Below are 24,770 nucleotides of genomic sequence, written 5' to 3'. Positions count from 1 at the left end.
CATCGATATTATTTATCATTTATATAACTTATACTCGCGGTACAACCGACATCGATAAGACGTGCCAATTTGAGTTCGCAGACTGTCAAGCAGATAAGGAGTATTCTAAATGCCGTTGTGCGCTTATCTGCCTCGCGATTACGCCCGCGTTCGCCGCACTTTTCCAACTGCGCTTACTTTGCGAGTACTGCTTCGCACGACCGCCGGGGTAAGCCGCAAAGAAAAATTATCTCCTCGGAGCCACCTCGAAGTATCTTATTCAACCGTGAACTCGCGAAACGATCTCACCGCGACGCTCACAATCTCGCACGATGATCAAGCGGTTAGAAGGCTCTATTCTTCCGCGGACTGTCCATTTAAGTAGCGTCCCCCGGTCGTTTCGAGAACTTAAAATTCGCGTCTCGCAAGCACGGAGTTTTAGGGCGCGGGATAGACCGGGGAGCGTAAAAAGCCCCGCTCTCCCCGCCCATCTTTCCGCGCTAGAGGGAAGATATTTATCTTGCTTCCGCGAGTCGGATGCAGCTCTCTTAGAATTATAGGCGACGCGAGAGAATTTGTTCCGTCGCACATCTGTACGGTATTCCTGCGGCGGCCCCGCCGAGACCGGGGCCGGAAATAAGCTGCTCGCGTCTCCTTTATTGCTTCTGCCCGACGCTCTCTTATCGCCTTAATTCTAAGCGTGCGGCGTTAAGAACACCCCTGTTTCTAGCGTTTACACAACGAACTTCGCGACCTCGCCTCCATTGACCACGTTTTGAAAAGAGCTCGACCAATTTATGACGATAACGCGCACGCGCTAGTACTATTGCGTATCTAATAGGGTGCTACGTAAACTTTACGTTGCTACTTTTACTTAAAAAAATAAAAAATAAATAAATAAAAAATTTGTTAAAAACTATTTTACATTTTATAAATTTTTATAACTTTAATATTGAAATAAGTAATATATTAAATAAAATTTTAATCTGGTTTGAATGTGTTTTTATTACAAAAATACTAACCGCTAAAATTCCAGTCTAGAATTTCAGAATAAAAAAATAATTTCGTGAAAAAAAGTTAGCGAAAGAGTACAAAAATCAGAGCGTTGTAAAAAAAAAAAACCTGAATTCTGCTTCGAAATGAAATCACAGTTATTATGTCTTTCGACACAAAGGTATGCCACAGAGGGAATTAAGTAGTACAAGAGAACAAAGTTCAAATTACATCGCCGCCTGAGCTCTTACAAATTTTAACGTCACAAAAGGATACCCTGGTTTCTACCGCGGATACGTCTTGGGAAAAATAGATTCGGAAAGTCCTTTTCGAGAGGGCATTTAATCTCACACGTAAAGAAAGTCGTCCACGCAACGTTATTCACGGAATACTTTCGAGGCGAGGGACATTCGGGGATAATTCGTTGAAACAACGGACATAATATAACAAAGAGAGCGGGATGCCGCACGTTTTTCCGCAGAGATAGTAAGATGGCTAAGCTCGCGGAACGGACCGACATTGTGACAAAGTGTTGCGCGGAGAGTGCCGTCCTTTTTGCCGACCGGTCCAATAGAGAAATTCATCCGACTCAGCGCTAAAGGAGTCTCCCGGGACTCGCGAAAAGAAAAGGCATGACGTAACGCAGCCTCGCTGTAACTGACGCAGTGATTCTCTCCCCCGGGGCGACCTAAGAGTACATAACAACAGGAAGCTCGCTTATCTTCTTCCACCTCCGTCCTAACTTCTGCTCTCGCTTCGCTCAAAACCGACTCTCTAAGTTAGACCTTCGCGGGAGAAATCCCGCCGACAGGTGAGCTAAGATTGCCGAAGGTGTAACGAACCAGCGGGATGTAATTAACGAGGGAAGATAAATGATACTATCAAGTGTGTATATTTGTAATTCATTTAGCTTCGATCAAGCCGTCCGTTTAAAAAATCACTCGAGCAAAATCGCAATTGAATATATGTATATATTTTTCGCTGCGCGATATTTTAAAAAGAATATTACTTAATTTTTTAAACGCTTGTTTAAAAAATGCAAAATATACGTGATTAGAATTAAACGAAGTCACCGTTGTTGCTACAATTACAATTATAAGACCGTCAAAAAATTTTTTTTCGTGTAGTTAATAGCAAAATATAAAATCGAAGAGAATTAATTTGATGAAAAGGAAATGAGTCGCGCGTATTAGATAGCAATACCGACACTATGTTTTTATTACTTTCGTAAATCTCTTCGAGACGATGAAAACGTTAACTACCAAGAACCAAATAAAAAAAAAAAGTCTCTTCTGCAACGTGTGGTCGCAATAAAGCGTTTAATCGACTCACGCAACTGTGTTTTATTGATTATCCGATTTCAATACACAGCCCGGTATCATCTACCGATTGAATTGAATTGAATTGAATTGGCAACATAAAATGAAACTAATGTAATATCAGACGTGATATTACATTAGTTTTTAATATCAGACACATTTTTATCGTACCGTGCTTTAATATTGAATAATTGTAAGCTACTTTTAACGTAATTAATATTGCAATAATGAGACGGATAGGAAAAGAGAGATCAAATTCTAGATTATAATCAAAATGAATGAGCAGATAATAAGAAATCTCTACTGCAGCTTTAAAATGTTTCTTTTTATTATACATGTAATAACGTAAAATAACTTTTATTAGGAAATAAAAGACGTTTAGTGTCGTTAGTTTGAAACTCGATATTTCGCGAAAGGATCTTGTATGATTAAACGGGCGGCTTCGGCTCCTTGTACCGTGTGGAGGTTTTGTCATTCGTTTAACGAGGCCGCGGAATTGATACGTTCTCGGTGTTTTGCATTTTCTTGATGAAAAACAAATATTGGAGCAGCGCATAACCATCGAGGATATTGATTATCGGGCATATCAAATTGCCGGACGCGTTTTTCATCGGCGCGTTATCCCTCATCGCTTCATCATTATAAATCGAGAGAATTCACGACGCGTGTCTGGATAAATAATTGCTTTTACTCGCCGCGTGCAAATGTAGCCCTATCAATGCAAAGTTCGCCCTATCAATGCGCTATGATGACTGACTCCTTCTTAGCGAATTTCTTTTGCTGCTCATTTCTTTTGAGACTTAAAGTTTCGCGTAATTTAAGAACGTTAAAACATCGACTTGAAAAAGTTCCTCACCCACGAGAATACCTTTGCGGTTCGTCCTCGGACCTCAAAGTCCGGCACTTCAAAGTGACCGTCCGTCCCTGACTCGTCCGCGAATCGAGTGTCCAAGTTTCGATGGGATAGGAAGCCTCGGCTTCCTTCAGCCTTGGTTAACATCGGAACTTTTACAGTTTCGACCGCCAGATATTTTCTGGAAATTCTGTTCTGTTTCTAAGTGAAGGAACATTCGTGGAGGAACCCTAACTCGATGCGACCGAGTCCGAGATGCCCCCATTCGCTCTGATACTTTAATCTGTACGCCGCGAGTCTGTCGGTGCCGATGACCATTCGATCCAGAGGGGAGAGAGAGAAAACGCTACTTCCGGTTACTTTAACGTTGGCGTCGCTTTCACGGTCCGCGGCTTTCGAGTAACTATTTTATAAACTTCCCCGTGGCTCGAGCTCTTTTCCGAGTCACCGTACTACCGCAACGTAAGTTAATCCCGGCAAAGATATCGCTTCGCGTATCCAGTTCTGGAAGGCTCGTTATCCCTCGTCTTTATCAATCGCAATAATAATATAATCAAAGTTCATTAGCCGTGCCTTTTAAACACTTCCGCTGTAAACTCGCGATGACTAATTAGTTTCTATATGTTTTATTATTCACCTAGGAAGATGTAAAGAGGAAAAAATGGACGGCAATTGCTAGTCTCGCTTTGTATTCACATCTTTTGTCTTACTATTCATAAGCCATGTCGGGACTCGGCGGCGTTCATTCGTAACTTTCTTCCTGCGCGCGAGAAGATTAAAAATTCCGAGACCGTGCTCTCTCACAGCGCGTTTTGAGAGACGGCATGGTGTTCTTTCATTCTACCCGCAACCTCTCGCGAGAGGTTGACTATCGCATGAGCCATCTCTCGAAAGCTTATCTGAAGCGGTGGTGACGGTCGACTGAAGTACCGCGAGGAATGGTCTTTTTGAGAAAAGGGAAGAAAGAAAGAGCGCAAACGAAAGACGTTTCCGCGTCTCAGACTATTTGATTTTTTCGAGAGTGCATCTCGCAAAAAGAATTACGTTGAGAGAGGAAAAAAGTTCGTACATAGGGAAGGAGAGCTATTTGCGGCAAATATGTACCATATAACGCATCCGATTTTTTTATTGTTGACAAAGCTCACATTGCACGCGCGTGGTCCGGAAAAAAAAACTGTAGTTAAATATGTCGCTAAAATGTCGAAGAGCTGCGATAACGGTGGGAAACTGGAATGTTTGTCGCAGAGTGCATTACAAAAATTTAATAACAGGTGCGCGCGGTAAGCATATAAACTAATGTTTGAAATTAATCGACAAATTATTTCGCGCGTATACATAATATACATTAACCCTTGGTATCGGATGGATGTCTACCTCGAATTATCTGTTAACACAACGCGATTACTGCGATATCTATAGTCATCAACGTAATTGAGAGAGAAATAGCTTAGAATCGGTATAAACGCGACAGAATAACTAATTTAGAGTGACAATCATTATGTGATTGCATAATAATGATAACATAAATGACAAATAATGTCATATTCGTGATTATCGTATTAATCGTCAATCGTGCGTTAATAATGATAAATAATGCAAATATTGGCGCGATTCGCGAAGTAACCAATTGCCGAACTAAAATTTGTTCCTAAAACATTTTTTTTTTTTTTAATAATAATAAATTATTGCTTTTGTTATCGGTGGCAAGCAGAATGTAATGGATTAAATTTGTTTAATGATTGACAAACATATTTATGATACGTTCGGATAAATGTGACGGAAAAGAAATATGTCAAATTAAAAAAAAAGGATTAAATATTATTATAATATATTATTTGTTAATAATAATAATTATTATCATGTCATTGTATTAAATAATATTGTATAAAAATAATAATTAAATGACGCAAACGTTGCATAGGTACAGTGAACGAGAGCATAACACTGACTACAGCTGATCAAATAATCGTTTAAGTCCGTGTCGAAAATACCCTGGAAAATTTTTCAAACGACTTTAGTTACGACCCTTGGAGTAATCTCGGGGTAAGAGCCGGCCAGCCAACACGATGAAAATACGCAAGCCGTTGAGAGGTGACAAAATACGAGTAATCGGAGCCGAGACGCCGAAATAATGCCACGGGCATTTCGAACGGGCATTTCACGGTTATTTCTTTGTAATATCATAAAGCTATTCGAAGATGGAGTATACCAGGCTGTATACGTTGATGCTGTTAAACGCTTATTACTACAATAAACCGGCGCTATGAAAAAGTTATGCGTCGTAATACCGATCAAATCGGTGTATTAAGATGTATTTATTGTGCGCGTGTGCGTGTGCGTGCGTGCATGTTGCGTTTAAATCCCCATTAAAAAAAGTATTTCCGAATCGCCATAACTCGCATTTCCGGCGATAACCCACCCTTCTCTATCTTATCATTTGATAAAGTCGCGGACTCGAAAAGAGATGCACAATCGTCAGCGGGGGTCTCGGAGACAGGGATGAAATTCACAGAACGATACGACTGCGAGAGCAACACGAACATAAAGGGCACTTTCGTTAAATTATGCACGAGGCATGAAAAATTCCCATAGCAAACCCGGGGGGACCTCCGACTTCCACGGGTTGTATAAGGAGATTCGCATTATCGTGCATGTTGAATGACGGAAGCGAGAGGGAGAGGGTCGAAAGGCGGTCGAGAGGGCCGGGAAGCACCCGACGGTCCCATGAAATTTTAAAAGTCGCGCACACGATGAAAAGCACGCTCGAAATCGGAACTGCTCCGTACCCGGAGAGCATCGCGCCAACTGATCTGCAAAGTTTCATTATTATATTACGTAGACGCTTGACATTTCCCTTTCTTTTGTCGACTACATCGAAAGACTGCGACTCAGCGTTTGCAAACTCTAATTAAAATTTTAAAAATATAGTATATTCTATAGAAAAAAGAAAAGAAAAAAAAAAGAACCTCTCTTCTGTTTCAGGCCGTTGCTGAAACAAATCAAGAATTCCGCGGAGTCGCACATCGTGCTGGACTGCTCGACTGAGAGGATCTACGACGTGTTAAAGCAAGCGCAACAGATTGGAATGATGAGCGACTATCACAGCTATCTCATCACCTCCTTGGTAGGTACTCAAGATTAAGTGCGATTAACAATCGACTTTCCGTCCGTCATAGGCCACGAAGTAATCTGGGATGGGCATAAGAGTCGCGAAATTGCATCAGACGCGTTACTTGTAAGACTAATTCTCGCGATTCTCATCGTCTGAGCCACCTGCGACACTCCCTGTCTTCAGCGCGCCTAGGGAACTGCGCCGCCACAAAGGTTAAGATCGATAACTTTACTCCCGGAATATTCGAACCTCTCGTAAATTACGACTAAAAAGACGGGGAGCCGTAAGAACAGTTAGTCGGAGATTGCCCTGCCGCGCGGTCAGTGATTTCCCGTGATTGCAGTCGAACGCAAAATGCAGCGCAAATTGACGCTGAGTAGCGGCCGGTATTTTCGTAATAGTGACAAATGAGCCCGATTATTATTTTCAACATAATAATTTATTTCACGTCGCGTTGTAAAACCGCCAAGTAAAATATGACGGATTTTATTTATCGCCCAAAGCATTTATTCAGACTTAAACGAGTTGACATCGATTCGACGTTTGTGCGTTCGATCATTTGTCGCAAAAAAAAAAAAAAGGACGGAACAATAAAAAGTCTGTCGTTCGACGAGAACATCATTCCGAGAGAAAGGAAAAAAAATTAATTTTCCTGAAAGCAGCAATCGACTTAATCGCCGGGGAGGGGCATGCGGCTCGTCGCGCAGCTTCAAGTGGCGTCACGAAGTGTCATTTTTAATTGCAGCCGTCGGGAGCAAAATTTGTTTTTAAAATTTACTTGAAACTCGTAGGCAGTACGTCGTGGGCATAATAAAAGTGTTGCGCGCGAGTACGATGCGAACGCGAACGAGTGGGAAAGCGGAAGCGTCAGGCCGGTGCAGCTTCTCAAATTGGAAGCTGTCTCGGGATAATTAGTAATTTACGGCCTCGACGGCGCGAAGGGGAACCGGAAAGCCGGGCACCATCGCGTCAACCGGAAGACTTGCCGTGAGAAGAAGCGCGTCGTCGCGACATCCGCCACCGCGGCAATAAGCGATAAAAAATAAATAGGGCTTTAAACGGACACGCTATATAACCGCGAGCAGCGCAATTTATCTCGGTACTTTTTCCTCCGCCCTCCGACCCTTACTAGATTTCAATTTAGATCCATTAAAATGTAAATCAGCGAAGGTATTTGTTCGAGCGCGGAAGAATCGAGCTACGCTTTTTCTTCCGGCGTTCTCCCGTTGACTCTCCACCGACGACGCTCGGTTTACTCGAGAGAACGAGAGAAGAACACGGATTAATACTAACGACGAATGCACTACATCGATTGCCGACCGACTGCAATTCCCGATAACGAAACAGTGTCGGAAACGGTGAATTCTAATCTGCAACGTAACTATTTTCTCTATTTTCTTTTTTTTTCCGCTAACGTGACATCTTCACGTTGATGAGTGAAAAATCGTTTATACCTTCAATAAACCGGTAAAAGTCGATACGCTATCCGTTGGATATTTATCAACAAGAACTAGAGGAAGATTAATGAAGCCGGCTATGTATAAATTTAATTAATAACATATAACCGCTCTTAATGGCTTCCCTGCAGAAATCTGCATCGTTAAACTTCCCTATCAGCTTAAACTGTTAATTTATAAATTGCGTAAGATGTTTACTCTTAATATTAATTGCTACGCAGAAGAATTGCCGCGAAAGAAAAATCGCGAGAATAAATGAAGCAAAGCTCTCGAAAAAAAAAAAAGAAAAAAAAAATCAAAGTATAAATGAAATGTTGTCTAATAGTAAAGAAAGTGATAAATTATTAGACGGATGCGACCAGATTTCTCGGTACGAGAAAAACTCACAGAGGTGAAAGGGATAGAGTGGGTCCGCTTAATAATTGCTTAACGTCGCGACCGATCTCTGTCGCGCAAGGGGGATTTAACGACGCCCCGGTCGATTCCCGGGGCGATGTGTCCCGCGTCGGCGACTATTTATTTTCACTTACGTCGGTCAGTCGTCAGACTCTCGGAGGGAAAAATTGACCGTCATCCATCAACCTGATCTTTCCGCGGACACGATCGGGAGAGCCGGATGCAAGGGTGAGCGCCCTTTCGCCGGTGAGAGCATTAATGAATCTTGCCCGGTCACGGCGCTCTCGCCTTTCGACGAATTGTTCTTCGTCAAATTAAGCTCGCCTCATGAAACGGTGATCTCGCAATGAAATTATGGCAGCCCGTTTCCACGTCATCACACGCCGGCGCTCGGGACCTTCGCGGACTTCCCGCTTCCTTCGAATTTATACGAGACACGTCGGGAGATGCGTCCCCTCGCGATTATTACGGTTATTATTCCCGTTACGGTTACGATGATTGTTGTAGTCGTTACACCCTCGGCCGCCATTAAGGCGCTTATTGCGAACATCCATCGCTTAGGATGATACGCCCACGGATTTTCATGTTACACCTTCGCGCGCTCGCGGAGGAAAGGCGAAAATATCCTATTCCGCACTGAAATAGAATACTTCTCAGGCAAAATTCCGCTCAAATAAACCAGCTTCCGGGCACGGTCTTTAATCGGAAAACTGAAATCGCGAAGATCGCTTAAAAGAAGTTAATTACGAGGTCTTGAAGGTTCTTTGAAAAACCGTCAAGTTAGCTTTTAAAAAAAAATTTACATAATTATTTGTTAACGGCGTATTAGCAAAATGTTTAATTAACTATTGATTATAAAGTACAATCTCGGATTATTAAGCACAGAGAAATATTTAAATATGAAACTCGAACCAACTCGAAAATTAAAATCGAAAGATTTTAATTTAAATTAAACTGAGACTTAATTACCCTCGTCAAAATCTTTCTTATTCATTCTTAAAGAAATAAAATAACTAGCAAAGTAAGCAAAAGATTTCTCGCTATCGTGAACAAAAGTACGGCCATCTAAAAATTAGATATAAATATCGTTCGCAAAATATTTTGCTTCATCAAACCGCTATAACTGTGGCACACATTGATGTGTGCAAAACTGAACATTTGTCAAACGGTCTCGATGATACTCTCCGCGCCCACATAGAGATCCGCCGGCTGTTCCCGTTTCAAACAACAAGTTACGATCCAATGAAATTTCGTGATAGACTCCGTAACAACCGTGCGCGGACGCATCACTGTGTGAAAAGCGATATTCTTGCCGGATCTATCATACGGCGCGATGATAGCGCGCGAAGAAAAATGAAAAAAAAAGCCCGTTCTCTTTGTTGAGAATTCGCCCGTATGCTAGTCTTCCTGATGAACAAAAATCCGATAGCACGTATGCATTTACTACATATATCCTCGTTGTAATACGTTTTTCCTACGCCGGAAAAATTGTAAATAAGTTTCGCGCAAATCACTCGCTATGACGAATGTGAAATTACATCGTCAAGAATTTGGTAAATTTACACAAGTAATAATGAAGAGAATTTCATTATTAATTGCGCTAATATAAAAAATACATCGTAATTTTTATAGAAGTGCGCATTTCTATTTTTTTTACATTCGCGTAATTAATAATAAAATCCTTACGGCTATTTGTCTGTGCAAATTTACAGAATTTTATACGATACAATTTTTTTTACGTTTATTACGGCGGGTGATATTTTTTATATTTTTTTTTACAGCACACGGATGAAAAGATACGGGATTCACGATCATCGTCAAATCGCTATTGATATAAACTATGAGTATAGCGTAAATAAGGGTTGCGGCGCGCAGAACTTTGCTCGAGCAGTAAAGCTGAAGACTCAAAATTTCAATCGCACGAAATTTTCAGCTCGCGTTTCGCAATGGCTGCTCGAGTTCCCGATTGTAATCGATCGCTTTTCTTGCGTCTTCAACTTTACCGCTTAAGGACGTTCGCGTGCCCTGAGGCTTTTATTCCGCGAGTGCTCACTTAAGATTTAGCTTTGACAGGCGACACTTTACGCGTTTGCAACGGCGTGTTAATAAAATGTCGCGTACCATGCGGAGAGACAATGAGTCGCCGCGTTGAAAAAGATTGCTGGCGCAATAATAGCACCCGCCTCCGTATCCTCGCGGCACTTTCGCGTTTTCATCGCCGCGCTTTACCAACTATCCCGGCGATGACAATAATCGGCGCATACGTACAATACATTAGATCGGGTATTAAATACGCGTCGAGTGGAATAGCGAGAGCTGATGAGCAAATGGGGAACATAATGTTTTTCCGATGATAAAACGAGCAACGACTTTAAACTCATTAAAAAGCGTGTGCGCCAGGAAAAGAGTTAAATATAATAACCATAAACTTTGCATTATTTATTAAAAAGCATATTAATGAACGTTATTATTTATATTATTTATAACATCATCAAATTTGTATATTTGTACCGATTTGCTCGAATTTATAGTTTATACCGACGATAACTTCCCTTATATTATTTTCTCATTTGCGTTGCTTTTTTTAAGTTAATTATCTTTTCTTTTTTTAGTGTACTTATTTTATTTGTTATTTATCAAATCTCGAGCAACGATATCGCTGCATTGACCTTTCGCTTCGTTAAGCAAATTCTAGGTACTCTGGTACTCATGATCTTCGAACTTGCGCGTTTCCAAATGCTTCCCTTCATGGCCCTCATCTTCGCGCTACCTCCCCGAAGATTCGGTAATCGCGTTGCGCAACGATCGCCAAAGGGGTGATAAAGGACAGGACGGGATTAAGGGAAGCTCGGGGTCGCGGAGAGGAGATGTGTGTGCATTTTCATCGACCGCCGTTATTGCGCGCCACGTCTCTATGCGGCGGGTGATATCGCCCGGCCTCGTCGCGACGTATCTCGAAAAGAGCGTGGAAACCGGATGCGGCCCGAGGCGAGACGATGATCGATCGTCACACGGCGGTCAATCGATTCGCGCCGACATCGGGAGCGCGCGACGTCGCCGCCAACAGCGTGTCCACCTACTTGGGGAAGACAGGGCCGCGGATCGGAGAGCGCGGACTTATCCATCATGCGGCCCCCGCGGATGCGGGACAAAGGATAATAAATGGCCGGCGCGCGTGAGCCACCGCGAGTATTTGAAAAGATGGACCGAGATGCGCCTTCGAGTTGCAGGCGACTTTAAATCACGCCGGCCCGCAAGCGTCATACGATACAGATACCGAGCGCTCGAGGCAGATGCCGCGCCGTTACTTGAGTTATCTTCGCTCCTGTCGATAGCTACTGAATGCTATCACGGAGAATACAAATTCAAACGTCCTTCTCGCTCAGGTGCCAATCGCAGATATAAATGGCGATACATTTCATATCCTATATTATATGTATTTTATAGTGATACTGAAAAAGTAAAACGCACACGAATAATCGATCGCACTCGAAAGCTTTGTTTCAATACTTGAACGTTTTATTTCATTACGGTTATCTAATTGAGAATCAATATATACTTCTATTTAAATATTTAAATTGACAAGTCAAATATCGAAATTTGTATGCGCAATTTAAGAAAAACATCGCCACTTTTTTTCACGGCTTATAGAAATAATTGTGCTTTTTAAATAAAAATATTTCTTTAGACCGATATGCTTTAGTTTTTTTTTTTTAATCTTTCTTCCGCATTAAAATCATTTGTGTCCCGGCCTGTTCCTCTTATGCTTGTCAATACAAAATCCATTAACTGAGAAAGACGCTTGCAAATCGCTTGCGCTGTGCTTTTATGACTTCTTCATCGAATATAAAACGTCGACTTTTCAATTCCTCTTTGATTGTCGTGAACAGTCAGAAAGTCGTTGAGAGCGAGAGACGATACGGAGAACACAGATGCTTTTTTTTTCTTTTAACAATAACCAACAATTCGAACAGATTTTTGCTACGTGATAAAAACTGACAAAACTAAACTATTGTAGAAAGTAAAACGTCGATCTCCAAAGGGCAAATATAAAACGCGATCGTTCAGCCTCGCTATAGTCGACATCTGTTCAAACAATTTGCAACGTACGCCCTATATAATCCGATCTCAGTTGCGAAAAGCTTGTCGCGAGAGATATCTTACATGATTAATTCATGGTAAACCGTGAAATGGAATTTCTGACAGAAATTCCAATTACCAATACCATTTGGAAAATTGCTGCTTTTTCCAAAAAAAAAAAAAATTAACTTTTTAATTTGATTGTCCGCGCTCTCGATATTGGAAAAGAATTTTGTTTCGAATTTATGAAAATGTAGTGGGGGCATTATTCTTACATGTTCGGCTTTTATAAAATAATTAATAAGATAACTCTTTGGGGAACCGAATAACATTCAAGGAATCGATAGAAAATATTAAACGTAATTAAGAAAAAAAAAAATTTCCTGTGAACGTGGCGACAGAAAAAGATTTAAAATTTCACAAAATCCAGAATGCGGCGTACGCGAAGTTTTATGATCCGGTACAGAAGCACGTGACTAATAGGAATTCACGTCACGATCAATCCGAATTCTTTTCAGGACTTGCATACCGTCGACTTAGAGGAATTCAAGCACGGCGGGACCAATATCACTGCCTTCCGATTAGTGGACCCGGAGAAGCCGGAGATCCAGAAGGTGATTCAGGACTGGATCTACGGCGAGAAGCGGTACAATCGCGAGCTCGACATGGGACAGAACAGTAACAAGGTAAGGCGAGACGCGTTCCGCGGAATGTTGTCGATAACCGGAAATGGATCGCCGCGCAGAGCGAGAAGCTGTTGCCGCATTACAGCGTCATATTGAAGCCGTTCGTTTCACCGACGCCGATATTTCGTCCGCGGAGTTTGTCCCGAGTATAAAGTATAAATATAAATAATACGCGAGATAGATACACGGCGTCGCAAAATGTAAGCGTGGGACGTTATGTATGCAAATGCAAAGATCGTTTCACGACGAAATATGTTCCCGTCTTTAAAGCGGCCGCGCGTCTCACGTAATAACACTCTAATTTTGCATTCTTCGTGCAAGCCCGCTTGACAGCCGCATCGATCTACTTCTTCCCGACGAGAGACTTGGCGAGGAGAGACCGGCTCGCGGTCTTTGACATGCCCGGGAATAACGGAGCGAATGTAATAATTGGGTATTACCCCATTTGAAACTTGACTGCCGTCGCGAGGAAATTGAATTCCTCGTGACACGTGCTGATTCTCATAAGAATGCAAATACCGCAAAAGACTGAACGACTGTCGGACTGCATTCCCGATGGACCAGCTCACCAAGCTTGCTATAATACGTATGACGCGGAAGATTAAAATCCTGACGATTAAACGAGCGCATTAATAATTCTCTAAATTATCTAGCAGCTCGAAAGACAAACTATTAACATTTTTATTATTTTCCGCTCGAGATTCATTTTTTCAACCTTTGCGGCTTTTGGAACAACTATTATTAAATTTACGAATAATAAATATCAAACACATACCAGGGAAACAAGCATATGTCTAAGGGTTTACAAAATATCAGTAGTACTAATTAACGCTAAACTAAATAGTACACACTGGTTCCACGTTATTATATTAACAAACGTCGCCGAGCACGAATGTTATGTTGTCGCGTGGCACACTCCGCGGTATTGTGTTACGTAAATGTACAACCGCGGTATAATGTTAACGTGCACGTCAAAACTGCAAGCAGGCTGCTCCTCAATTTTACATCACGCAACCACCCCCCGAATCGTAAAGGCGACTCCCTTCCCTCCTCCGTTTTTACACTCACCTCGAATTTGAGGAGAGGCCGAGCGGAGAGCGTCGTTTATGCGCAAACACGATTCCCGGGCGCAGCATCCCGCTGCAGATGTGGTTCACGCCGCGCTACTTCCCCTTCACTTCCGTAAGCCGATTTTAAGCTCAATCCGTACGCAGGCGAAAACGTCGCGAGACGCGCAAGGGTTGGGAAATTGCGCGTGAAGTTTACCTTCCGAGCGCATTCTGCACGAAACGGCGTAATGAGACGGCGGCGAATTAATTGGGATAAGGCGAAAGTACATGCGAGCTTGCGGATACTTCCATCGGTCGTCTGAATTTTACTGGATGTGCCGATTAAGCCGACGTGGATATAACGATAAAAATTTGATATCATTATTTCGTTGTTTTCCGCCGGAATGCTATTACAATTAGATTAATTGCGATTGCAAATGCTGTTTTTCACAGAATGTGCGGTGAATAGACGTTTATTAGTACGGAGTGACACGGGTTCGAAGGTAAATTTATTCAATTCAAAGACTAATCGCTTGTTTTTCACCGAGTGATTTGTTGATTGCCCGACGTTTCTCAATTAATGACGCGTACTATTAAGGAATGACTAATCACGGTGGCTCGTGAAACAGCAGTCTTTGCCCCTTTATCTTCATTTATCTGTCAAGATTACTCGAGTCAGCGCCCTCATTCACACCATTGTCCCATTTATTTCTGCAGCCTGCTGTCTTAACATGCTAACATGCATTTATAAGTCTTTACGAGCGCTTCTCGCATCTGCGTGTGCGAACAGAAAGCATTTATAAATACGTAAGCGTGACTGTCAAATTAAAAATATTTTTTTATTTTTTTTTCAATTATCAACTAAGAATTGTCAGAAAAAAAATCGTTAATTGTTATCATCAATTTTCCTGTTCATTAAATTTCTATCGTTCTTAAATTTGAGAGCACCGAGCTTTCAGTTAAAAATTTTGTGATTAATAAATATGATTTGCGTCAAAAGCCGTATCGCGTGCAGTTCTACAATCTCCGAGTGGCGGAAGGTAACAACCGGAGAATTTTAAAAGTGAGCCCTCGAATCCTGTGCCGCGCGCGTTACTGCCACACGCCATAAAAAGGAGCAAATAACGAAACGCCAATTCGCGAGGGGCGAATTATATCGTCCGTCGCATCTGGCACGGCATCAACTGCAGAAAAGTTGAGAAGCGCGAATCCGTACGTTCGACTATTTCGACGGAAGCAACATCTGCCGGGTCCAGCGCGCCGGCCGGGCCCTTAAAAAGGCCAATTTACCCGGACACGGTTGCACGTTCGCGCAAACTTCCCAACAACTTTTTGCCGATGTTCTGCGGTATACGTAGCTGCGGCACCGCGCGCTAGTATATGACGGATCTGCAGCGGCATCGTTCGTTGCAGCAGCGCGTCGCGACATTATTCAGCGGAGGATGTTTTTTCGCGCCGCCGCCCTTTTTCACGCGAGAGTCGAGATATGATTCGGGAGCGCTAATATTTACCCCGTCACAGTCGCACGTATGTGTAATAAAAAAATAGACCCCGTAAACTTATTTTTATACAATCTACCTTTTAACAACTTTACTCAGATTTCAAAATGTTACTCGTCAAATTTATATGTCGTTCAGTGACAAGTTTAAATAGTTTATTTATTTATTTTTAATTTTTAATTCTTTTTTTTATTTCGTAAGAACTCGTTCGAAACCTGTGACAATTTATTTTGAACGATTATAACATTATAAAGAAAAATTTATTTTATTATCATAACTTTATAACTTTTAAATATTAATCATTAATGCGACACCTAGATTTATTTATAGCAAAGAAATAATTCCGGTGTAACTATTTTTTTATTCTTTTATTTTTAATCTGAAACGTGCTCCAGCGTATTTTGTTTTCCACCGCGCGTCACGGACGAACAGAATTCGCGGTGACTCTCGTGACAGCCCATAGTTCACGGAAGATATATCATCGTGCCGACAGATAGTACGTCTCTGATACTCAAAGGGGGGGAAAGGGAGCGAGATGCACGAGGAAACACTCGGTCGACTTTCTTACGCGATTCTTATAAAATAAAACTTATAAAATCATCAATTGGAAGTCGCAAAACGAACGGCGCCAAAGACCGCGCCATCGATTCGCAGCACGCAGAGACGCTAGTAATAAAAACTTTCTCAATTTGCTAGTTTCATCAGGCACGGTGTCGCAGCTTTACGAGGTGCCGGCCATCAGACGACTGCTCGGCGTTAAAATTAGAAATATAAAAGTCGCAGGAATAATAAAGAAAAGGCGAGCCGGCGCACCCCAAATCGGAATCCAGACACTAACTACGAAACTTTACGCTTGGCATTGATAAAATACTAAATAATGCATGAGGCCCTAATCACTTTAAACGACAACACATTCGTGGAATACGTCGGTTCGTTTTTCCGTGCCATGAAAAATTTAAGACGTCAAATTATTTTGTAAAAATGTTTAACTCGTTTATGTACTTACGTAAAAACACGAGCAGCAATAAGTAAAGCGAATTGATTTCATTTTCTGTTTATACGATGGGGGAATGGTTTTCAGACGAGTTCATCTTTATGGAGCAAGCCCTCTGAGGACTGTACCTTTAAATAAACACCGTATTCATAAGAAATTTATTAATAAAAGATTCTGCTTCCCTTAATTTCATCGGTGTATTAATATTATTACGTTTAATAAAATTAACATAGAAACGTCAAGATAACGCTGCCCGTCGGTTTTGTGGTAAATCAATTCACTTTCTCAATAAATGTCAATATCATTTCTTAATTTTTTTTTTTTTTTTTTAACGAGAATTCGTCTTCGAACTCGGTAACAATCGGGTCAGTAAGTCGATGCTGCGGTATCTTTCGCGCGAAATGTACGGACGGTGGGTTAAAGGGTTAAACGGCGACAGAGCGTTATTGAAGTTACCGCGAGAGTGACGGACCGCCGTCGAAGCTGCCATTCGAGATTTAACGACGACATTACGCAAAGGCATCGTCACATAACGAACAATCGCGTTTGGGGCGAATTCCGTAACGGGATATGTCTGTCCCTCGGAGGGATGCGAACAATCCCATTACGGGCGTGTCAAAGCCGGGCTAATTAACTCAATCGCCGCGTACGCGCGGCGACAAACAAACGGACAATACATCGATTCCATTACAGACACGACCGGGACGGAATCGTTAGAACGAGCAGCGACTATAAGCTCGTTATTCCGGGATTGTACGTAAATTGCGGATTACTTTGCGACGCCGGGACTTACGTAAAAAGCGCGATCACGACTTCCTGCGAGCAACGAAGACTCTGTACCGCTCGAATATTTCATCGTTATATGATGCTCTTTAATCGTCTTTTCGCATCGAAAAGTATCTCCTTCTCTACCTGATTCTTAGGCAATTCAATAGCTAATCGCGCTTTTTTCTTTTTCCATGCACTCATGGAACAGAACAATCTTACTACAATAAAGGTAAGTCGGAAAATGTGCTGTCAGATAAGTGAAAAGTTGCGGGAGTGATTTTTAAGATCCGCTTTTACGTATTTTTTTTTATTCTCATAAATTTTATAACAAAGAATATATTAAGATCAATAGCTAGTACCTTAAAAAATTTTGTTGCGACATATATAGCTTTGCTCTTTAAAAGTTTACATCTACAAATTAAAAAATAATTTTTTTCTAATTAATTTCGCGTGAATTATATTTTTAAGATGTAAGAAAATTAAAATATAACGTTTAACATTAAGAGAAACAAAAAAAGGATTTAAACGCTTGCAATGTTTTTACGCGTTCTACGTTGCGCGAAATAAACAAGCGTTAAAATAAAATAAGTAAAATTTAAGCACGTACTTTTCGGATAAAAGGGGCACGAGAAACCGTCCTAAAGCTATTTTCTATTCCGATTGTAGTCGCGCCTCCGGGAAACCATAGGGATCTTCTCTAAATGTTATTCGAATTTCCATGATAAGACGAAAAAACGGGATCACTTCGGCGGGAAACTTTTCTGAATAATTTCACGACGGCGCTTCCCGCAGATGACACAAAGGGAGGAGAAGGCTCCGGTTCGTACTTGAAAATAAATATTTAGCACGTCGATATCTTTTCGGCATAAAATTTTAACGCGAGCCGCTTGTTTTATCTTGGCGCGGGGGGTGTAATGAATAAAGTTCGGAGGAGAGGAAAAGGGTCGTTCTCCCGAAAGACTTCCGTTTGCTCCGAACTTTCGGTCGGCGTAAGGATATCATCCTACGATCCTTTCGTAACCGGGAAACACGTGAATCGGATACATTGACTAGTTCCTTCGTAAATACGCCCTCCCCCGCGCAAAACTCGTAAAACCCGGCAGGGATATTGGTTGTCCCGAATACATCGGCGAAATATACGCCCATGGCACGATATTTGAGGTGATATCGCTTTTACAACGACAGTATCGCCGGGATGTGTGCGCGAGTTACGAAATATAAATGTCGGGGAAAACAAAGGCGCCAATTTGCCGTGAAATCCTCCAAAGAGCCGAGATTTTCGTTCTTCCCTCCTCCCTCTCGCACGTTAGGACGAAAACAAGGATTTCCCGTCCGATTTTTACCGCCGCGTGAATTCCTTCGCGAAATGGCGAATTCAAGATTTCGACCTCTCCTCCCGCTGATAATTTCAATATCACGAGCGCGTGGAATTGCAAATTCCACCCGGAATAGTTTGTAGATCGAAGATTTCCGTCTCTTTCCCTCTACCTACGAAATCTAAATATTATCGAATGGAATTCTCTTTACATGCATTACAAGTTTTATGCGATAAGTTTGTAACCATAATACACTTTGCTTAATGAATGCATTAAACTTATTTCGTAACAATGCGCCGAATTAAAGTTTGTAATATAATATATACTATAGTAGGTATACGTATTACCTAAGGTATAAAGCGTATCTGCGTATCAAGGGCGCCGATAGCGGAAAACATATTACGGTGGAAGAGGTTCGGATTATACCGCATAATATTGAAATAGGTCCTCGGCGGGAGAAATACTTTTTTTTACAGCGGGCTCTTTCGCGCAAATGACTATTTTAAAATTTCCTCCATCCAATCACTTTGCGCGAAATACGCATCGTATATCTCTTATGCTGATGACATCTTGCCACGTGCAATTCGCAGACTGAAACGTCGCTGCTGTACGACGCCGTCCATCTCTTCGCGAAGGCGTTACACGATCTCGACACGTCTCAACAAATCGATATCAAGCCCCTGTCCTGCGAGTCGACCGACACATGGCCTCACGGATACTCACTTATCAATTACATGAAGATCGTAAGTACTATTGATCGCAACAGCTAACACGCCGCACGTGCTTTCGAAGTACTTCTCAAATTTTGATTATTATCAATATAAATATATTGAATTCGTTACTGATTAAATTTATAATTAATATAAGTACCAACGAGAATTCCCTTACTTCTCCCACATTTATCTATCAGTTTTCACTTTCCGTTCGGTAATCTCCTAATCTTGAATATGCAACGTATGAAAATAATTTTACGTTTCCACCGCGGTTAAATGTGCCAACGTATAAACAAATTAGATCTCTGCCACTAAGTGTGTAATTTTTATTAGTTAGATAAACCGCGCATTAAATTAATCTTGCGTTTACCGAATGCAAAATTAAATCCTCCGCGCGCAAATGTCGCGAATAACGAATTGTAAATTGTCGAGTTTAATCGAATTTAATTGAAATTAATCAGGTAGTCGAATAAATTTGGATTAGGGATAGCAGGGTGCGTGCACGCGTGCATCCTCAACGAGCTGGAGCCGTCGCGCGATTCCTCCTCGTGAAATATCCCCGACCGATCTCATAAAACACGCTCGCGATGTAACAGTAAAGGCGGCGCGTATATCGACAGCTATCTTTCTGCATGATTAGTGCGCGCTCATATTCAACGGCGCAGCGATGCAAGGCGGAAAGCGGGTTATCGCGAATATATCACGTTGGGGAGAAATTAATCTCACGCACCGGCAATCGATCGCGCCGACAACGTAATAAGCCATTATAACGATACGCTTAATCCAGCCAACTCGCTTCCGCTCGCCTTTCACGTAATCCACGTATCGCTCATTAACAAGTAACACGAGTCTTGCCATGTGCATTACGCACGGCGCATAATAGGCCTTCATCCGTCATCCTCGCGGCGCGAAAGGCATGAAATAAAATTCCCTCGTCCTGCCCCTTCACGCCCGTGATCGCATCTCGAATTAAAAAGCGAATGGCACGTGTCATCTCTTTCGTATCAGTAAATCTCCCGTGACTCACGTGGCGTTAATCTCGCGCAGGTTAAAAATTATGTAACGGACAGATTAATCTTCTTATCTTCAAAATTCATATTTATAATTACGTAGCATGGAGATTAATTAAACTGTTGACATCGCGAGTCGATATATCGGACATGTTACTCTGACGCGAGGTCTGCGTGTGCCGAGAGGTGATAAAAACCGGGGGCTAGTTTTATTTATTTAAAATCGAGGCGAATGAACACAAGTGTCTTTTATAGAAATTATTAATTTAATATTATAAAATATATACCGATAATTATTTTCAAGTATTAAAAATGCGGAACGACAGTTTTCAATATTGAAATTAAATAATTTACACCTACCTTTAGATATTAAATTTCTATAAGGAGCGCGAGTGCGAGGCTTGCTTTTAACTTTTAATGCAACGCACGTCTTCGCGTTGTTCTTCGCAGGTAAAAAAGAAAAAAAAAAATTTGATAAATACACGACGCGCGAAGGAAATCACGCGAGGCGCGGAGGCATCGACTCTTCGCGATTCTCGCGATTGTTCCCGCGGAACAATGGAAAGTTACTCCCGTTTAAACGAAGCTGTCATGCACGCTGACAAATTGTTGTTCGCGGTCTCGCCGCGGCGCATCCTGACGCAAAGGACTGCACGGGCCACAGTATGCATACTGCGCATCGCCGTGCATAGATTTACGATATTCAAGCCGCATTCGGCCAGGCTTCTAATCAATAAAACCAGTTTCGCAGCTCGGTTAAATATACCCTTTCGAAAAGTTTTATTCAAGAAAAAGAAAAATTTATTTTTATCCAAATGTAAAATCGTTTCAAATATGTATGCAACAAAATATCATAAAGCTATATAAAATATAAAAATCGACCTTTTCTCGGTTATACAAAATTGTTCTTTTTATAAAAAAAATTATCATTAATTTTTTGTTAATTTTTTTTTACTTTTTGTTGCATTTTTTTTATTTATTTAATTTTTTTTTGCAGATAAAATGGTAAACGTGAAATAATCCTCACGCGTACGAGATACTCGTTGAGGAACTACTCGTATTGATTGTGCCTAGCGCGATCCCGGGTGTAATCCGTTTATTCGCAGCAAATACTGGCCGTGCCGCAACTGCTTAACAGCGAGATCGAAACGCGTGCAACGTCGGTAGATATGAGCTGTACCGTGAATATAAATATGCGTTACGCGCGGGACATGGGAACGTGCCTCGTCATACGCCGCGCCGTGTCGAAATTGACAAGTACGGGAAGATACGTTTCCGGCTCTCGCGACTACATATATGTCACGAACGAGCGAGACCTGTCGCTCACGCGGCCGAATGTCCTGGCCCGGGATAAGCAAAAACCGCCGATGGAATCGGACGTGTAATTTCGGCGGGTGTGCTACGCCACCCGTCCAATCACGCGCGATCGCATGCATCGGCTTACAAGCGATGTAATACCTCGAGTTTTCACAAAGATTTATTTATCTCGTCGGTTGTGAAATAATACGTTAAAAAAAAAAAAAAAAACAGTATCAAAGTTGCCAACGAATAAAAAGACACGATTTATAGTAATTTCACAGTCATTTGAAACCTTTAGATTAATAAATTTGTAATATTTACAATGAAATTAATTCATATTGTCTCGATAAAAGAAAAATCTGACAAAGAGATAACAGTGGACTGACTTCGATAAATAATGTTTTCGCAATGAAAATGCTTCAAAAAGCCGCGATAACGGCGTATCAAATTCCCTCGTTAGTTTTCTACGTTTTGCGACGAGCAATACATAGTTATTCCGCTGTCGCTGATTTTTACGGCAGAAATATGACGACCCGTGTTTATTGCGCGATACTGATACGACGCTCGCATTGTGAACACAAATTAGAACGATTCAGTCCCGCCGAGAATCATGTCGTAAGTCGTCGGTAACGATAGCGCCTGTATTAATCTCTCGTGTCAGGGTAGAATTTAATTTCGCAATATTCGCGGAGGCAGTAATTACAAGCAGTCATCTAGAATTTCGTCCGCAATTACACCGCGTCGCTTTGGAGGAGAGGGCCGCGCGCAATGCGCGCAAAGGCAAGACAAGACAAGGCGGAGTTCGGTTATCCTGCGGCGCGTAATTACTCGCGAATCGCTTTACGAACAAATTATTATGACAGAACTTTCGTCTCAAAATATAGTCGCGTATTAACGCGCCTTCAGCGCTTCCGCGTGTAATTGCGAAGTATAACACCCGGCACGCTGCAGCCTCGCCAGCCAGATGCCCGCCTCGGATTTTACGAGCGGTGAATGTTTAGACGAAGGCTTACGCGCGATAAACGCACCCCCGAGTCTACTGTGCGTGCATCTGTCACGGTGTTCGATTTCCTAAGGCCAAGACGTTGGCAAATCAGCACCGATTTATGCCGGATAAACGAAACTTAACCCAAATTCCCTTTTTATTTTTTCCCTAATCCTAACATGTCCTTTACTCGCATATTAAATTCTGACTGACCACACTTTGATTTAGTCGCATACGAATCGCATCAACATATTTCAGCATTCCAATAACCACAAATATAATCAAGAATATTAACAATATACATATATTGATGCCGCGTATTTGCAAGTATAACATTAACGATCTGTCGTGGTTACACAAATTCCATTTAATTACGAGCTGATGACAATTAATAACGAAATGTATAATATTTGCGAGCAAAGTGTGCGCGCTTGATGTCGGCCGGTTATATGTATATATTTTCGGCGTGTACTTTAGGTAGAGATGACGGGGCTCACGGGTATTATCAAGTTCGATCATCAGGGATTTCGTTCTGACTTCGTGCTAGACATCATCGAGCTGAATAACAAAGAAGGCTTGAAGAAAATCGGTACTTGGAACAGTACCAAGGGTATCAACTTTACGAGAAGCTACGGCGACGTTTACACACAAATCGTCGAAAACTTGCAAAATAAGACCTTCATCGTGACGACCATACTGGTGAGTGACATTTTCTCAAATACCGAAATAATATTATACAAAACCGTTTTCTCGTTAAATATAAATATAGTTTGCTTTTTTAAACCTCGCAAATAATTATTTAATTTAAATTAAAAGCAACGTAAAACTATTGCGCTTTTTAATTCTTTACTAAATTTATTGTAGTATTTAATTATTTATTAATATTATTTTAAAGATATATTTATTATTTTATTATTTTAAAGATACGTCTGTCAAAATCGATTTCGCAATAGACTCGCATTGTCACGTCAATCGAAGCGCGGGCAAAACGTGCCGCGTTTAAACGGTAATTACAGTGGGACGGAAACATTTTTTCTGTCCATTAAGGAAGGTTTTCCACGCTAGCCTTTCTTTCTTTCACGCAGAAGAAAGGAGAAGGCGAAAAGGAACGGAAACCAGATATACGCGCGACTTAATTGAAGTTTTCGCGATGGCTCCGATTCGCATTACTTATTCTCCAGCTAATTGCCGCGACAAATAATGTACTCGGTGATGTATTAAGTACTTCGAAACTCGACCGGGAAAGGGAACGACAACAGGCTTCGCGGTAAAAAGCGGGATACCTTGCAAGAATCGTTCTCGTAAAAACCCCGATGCTCTAACGCTTCTTCGGTACACGGATTAGCGACTAAACGGACCTGCCACTGATAAGAACATACAACAAGTTCTACATATACATTACGGTATTACGGAAAGCTTATGTTAAATGATTCCCACCCGAAGTGCTGTATTTTTAAATCGAGAAAATTTAAGATTTCAAAATTTATACATAGATAATTGATGTAAAAATAAATTTATGCTCATTTTCTCGGCTAATATCATTTTATATTTTTTTTTCTACGCGGAATGCACAATTAACGCTGGGTTTGTAAAAAAAATATTAGACTTACCGGATTCGATGCGCAGCGGCGAGATTCAGCAACCAAACAGCTTCTGCAACATAAAATTATAAAACATGAATTGTAGAGGCGTTTAAAATAGTTCAGTATTTAAAAAAAAAACTTATACTCAGTATTAATTAATTAATTTCAATTAAATAGTAAAAAAATAAGAAACTATAAACAAGATCTCTATTAAATTAAAATTTTCTAAAATGTAAAACTTTTTTCTACTAATTATTACATTTTTAGTATTTTTAATTGCTATAGAATCAACAAAGTTATTACATTTATATTAATAAAAAATTATGCTTACCAGAACGTTGCTCTACCGAAGCAGGATGCCTTTCCGAGACCTCCTCCTCCTCTCAGATGGAACGTGACAAGTCATCTTCACTTCACTTTTTCACTGAGTCTTTATCTGAAACAAAAAACAAAATTTCACTTCATTAATATTATATAAAACATTGTTTGAATTATAATTCAACATAAAAATTTACTTCTAAAAATTTTATCAAAAAAAATATCGTCCTGTACGCATTAAATTTTTCTAATCAACTTTAATCTAACCATTGATGATTACTTCGCTAAGATTATTCCCACAGATATTACAACTTTGCCGGCCTCATTGAAAGGCTACCATCGGTACACCCTGTCGACCGCT

General features: G+C 41.1%; 1 protein-coding gene and 1 long non-coding RNA gene across 4 annotated transcripts in view; one reads left to right on the top strand and one right to left on the bottom strand.

The window, feature by feature from the left end:
- Positions 1–24,770, top strand: part of Kair1d (Kainate-type ionotropic glutamate receptor subunit 1D) — a 173,738-nt gene that overhangs the window by 137,890 nt on the left and 11,078 nt on the right. For 2 of the 3 annotated variants that reach the window (XM_070661437.1, XM_070661434.1), the window contains exons 6-10: positions 6,127–6,268; positions 12,708–12,875; positions 17,394–17,414; positions 19,092–19,244; positions 22,986–23,207. In XM_070661437.1, coding sequence (XP_070517538.1) covers positions 6,127–6,268; positions 12,708–12,875; positions 17,394–17,414; positions 19,092–19,244; positions 22,986–23,207 — 706 coding nt within the window. The remainder of the gene's footprint in view (positions 1–6,126; positions 6,269–12,707; positions 12,876–17,393; positions 17,415–19,091; positions 19,245–22,985; positions 23,208–24,770) is intronic. The other variant, XM_070661436.1, reaches the window with a different exon arrangement.
- Positions 23,940–24,770, bottom strand: part of LOC139105417 (uncharacterized) — a 120,710-nt gene continuing 119,879 nt past the window's right edge. The window contains exon 6 of the long non-coding RNA XR_011546182.1: positions 23,940–24,527. This is a non-coding gene — a long non-coding RNA (uncharacterized lncRNA). The remainder of the gene's footprint in view (positions 24,528–24,770) is intronic.

The sequence above is a fragment of the Cardiocondyla obscurior genome, linkage group LG09, assembly GCF_019399895.1.
Source record: "Cardiocondyla obscurior isolate alpha-2009 linkage group LG09, Cobs3.1, whole genome shotgun sequence".
NCBI lineage: Eukaryota > Metazoa > Arthropoda > Insecta > Hymenoptera > Formicidae > Cardiocondyla > Cardiocondyla obscurior.
Note: the sequence above shows the minus strand (reverse complement) of the source record. Positions and strands in the feature narration are given on the sequence as shown.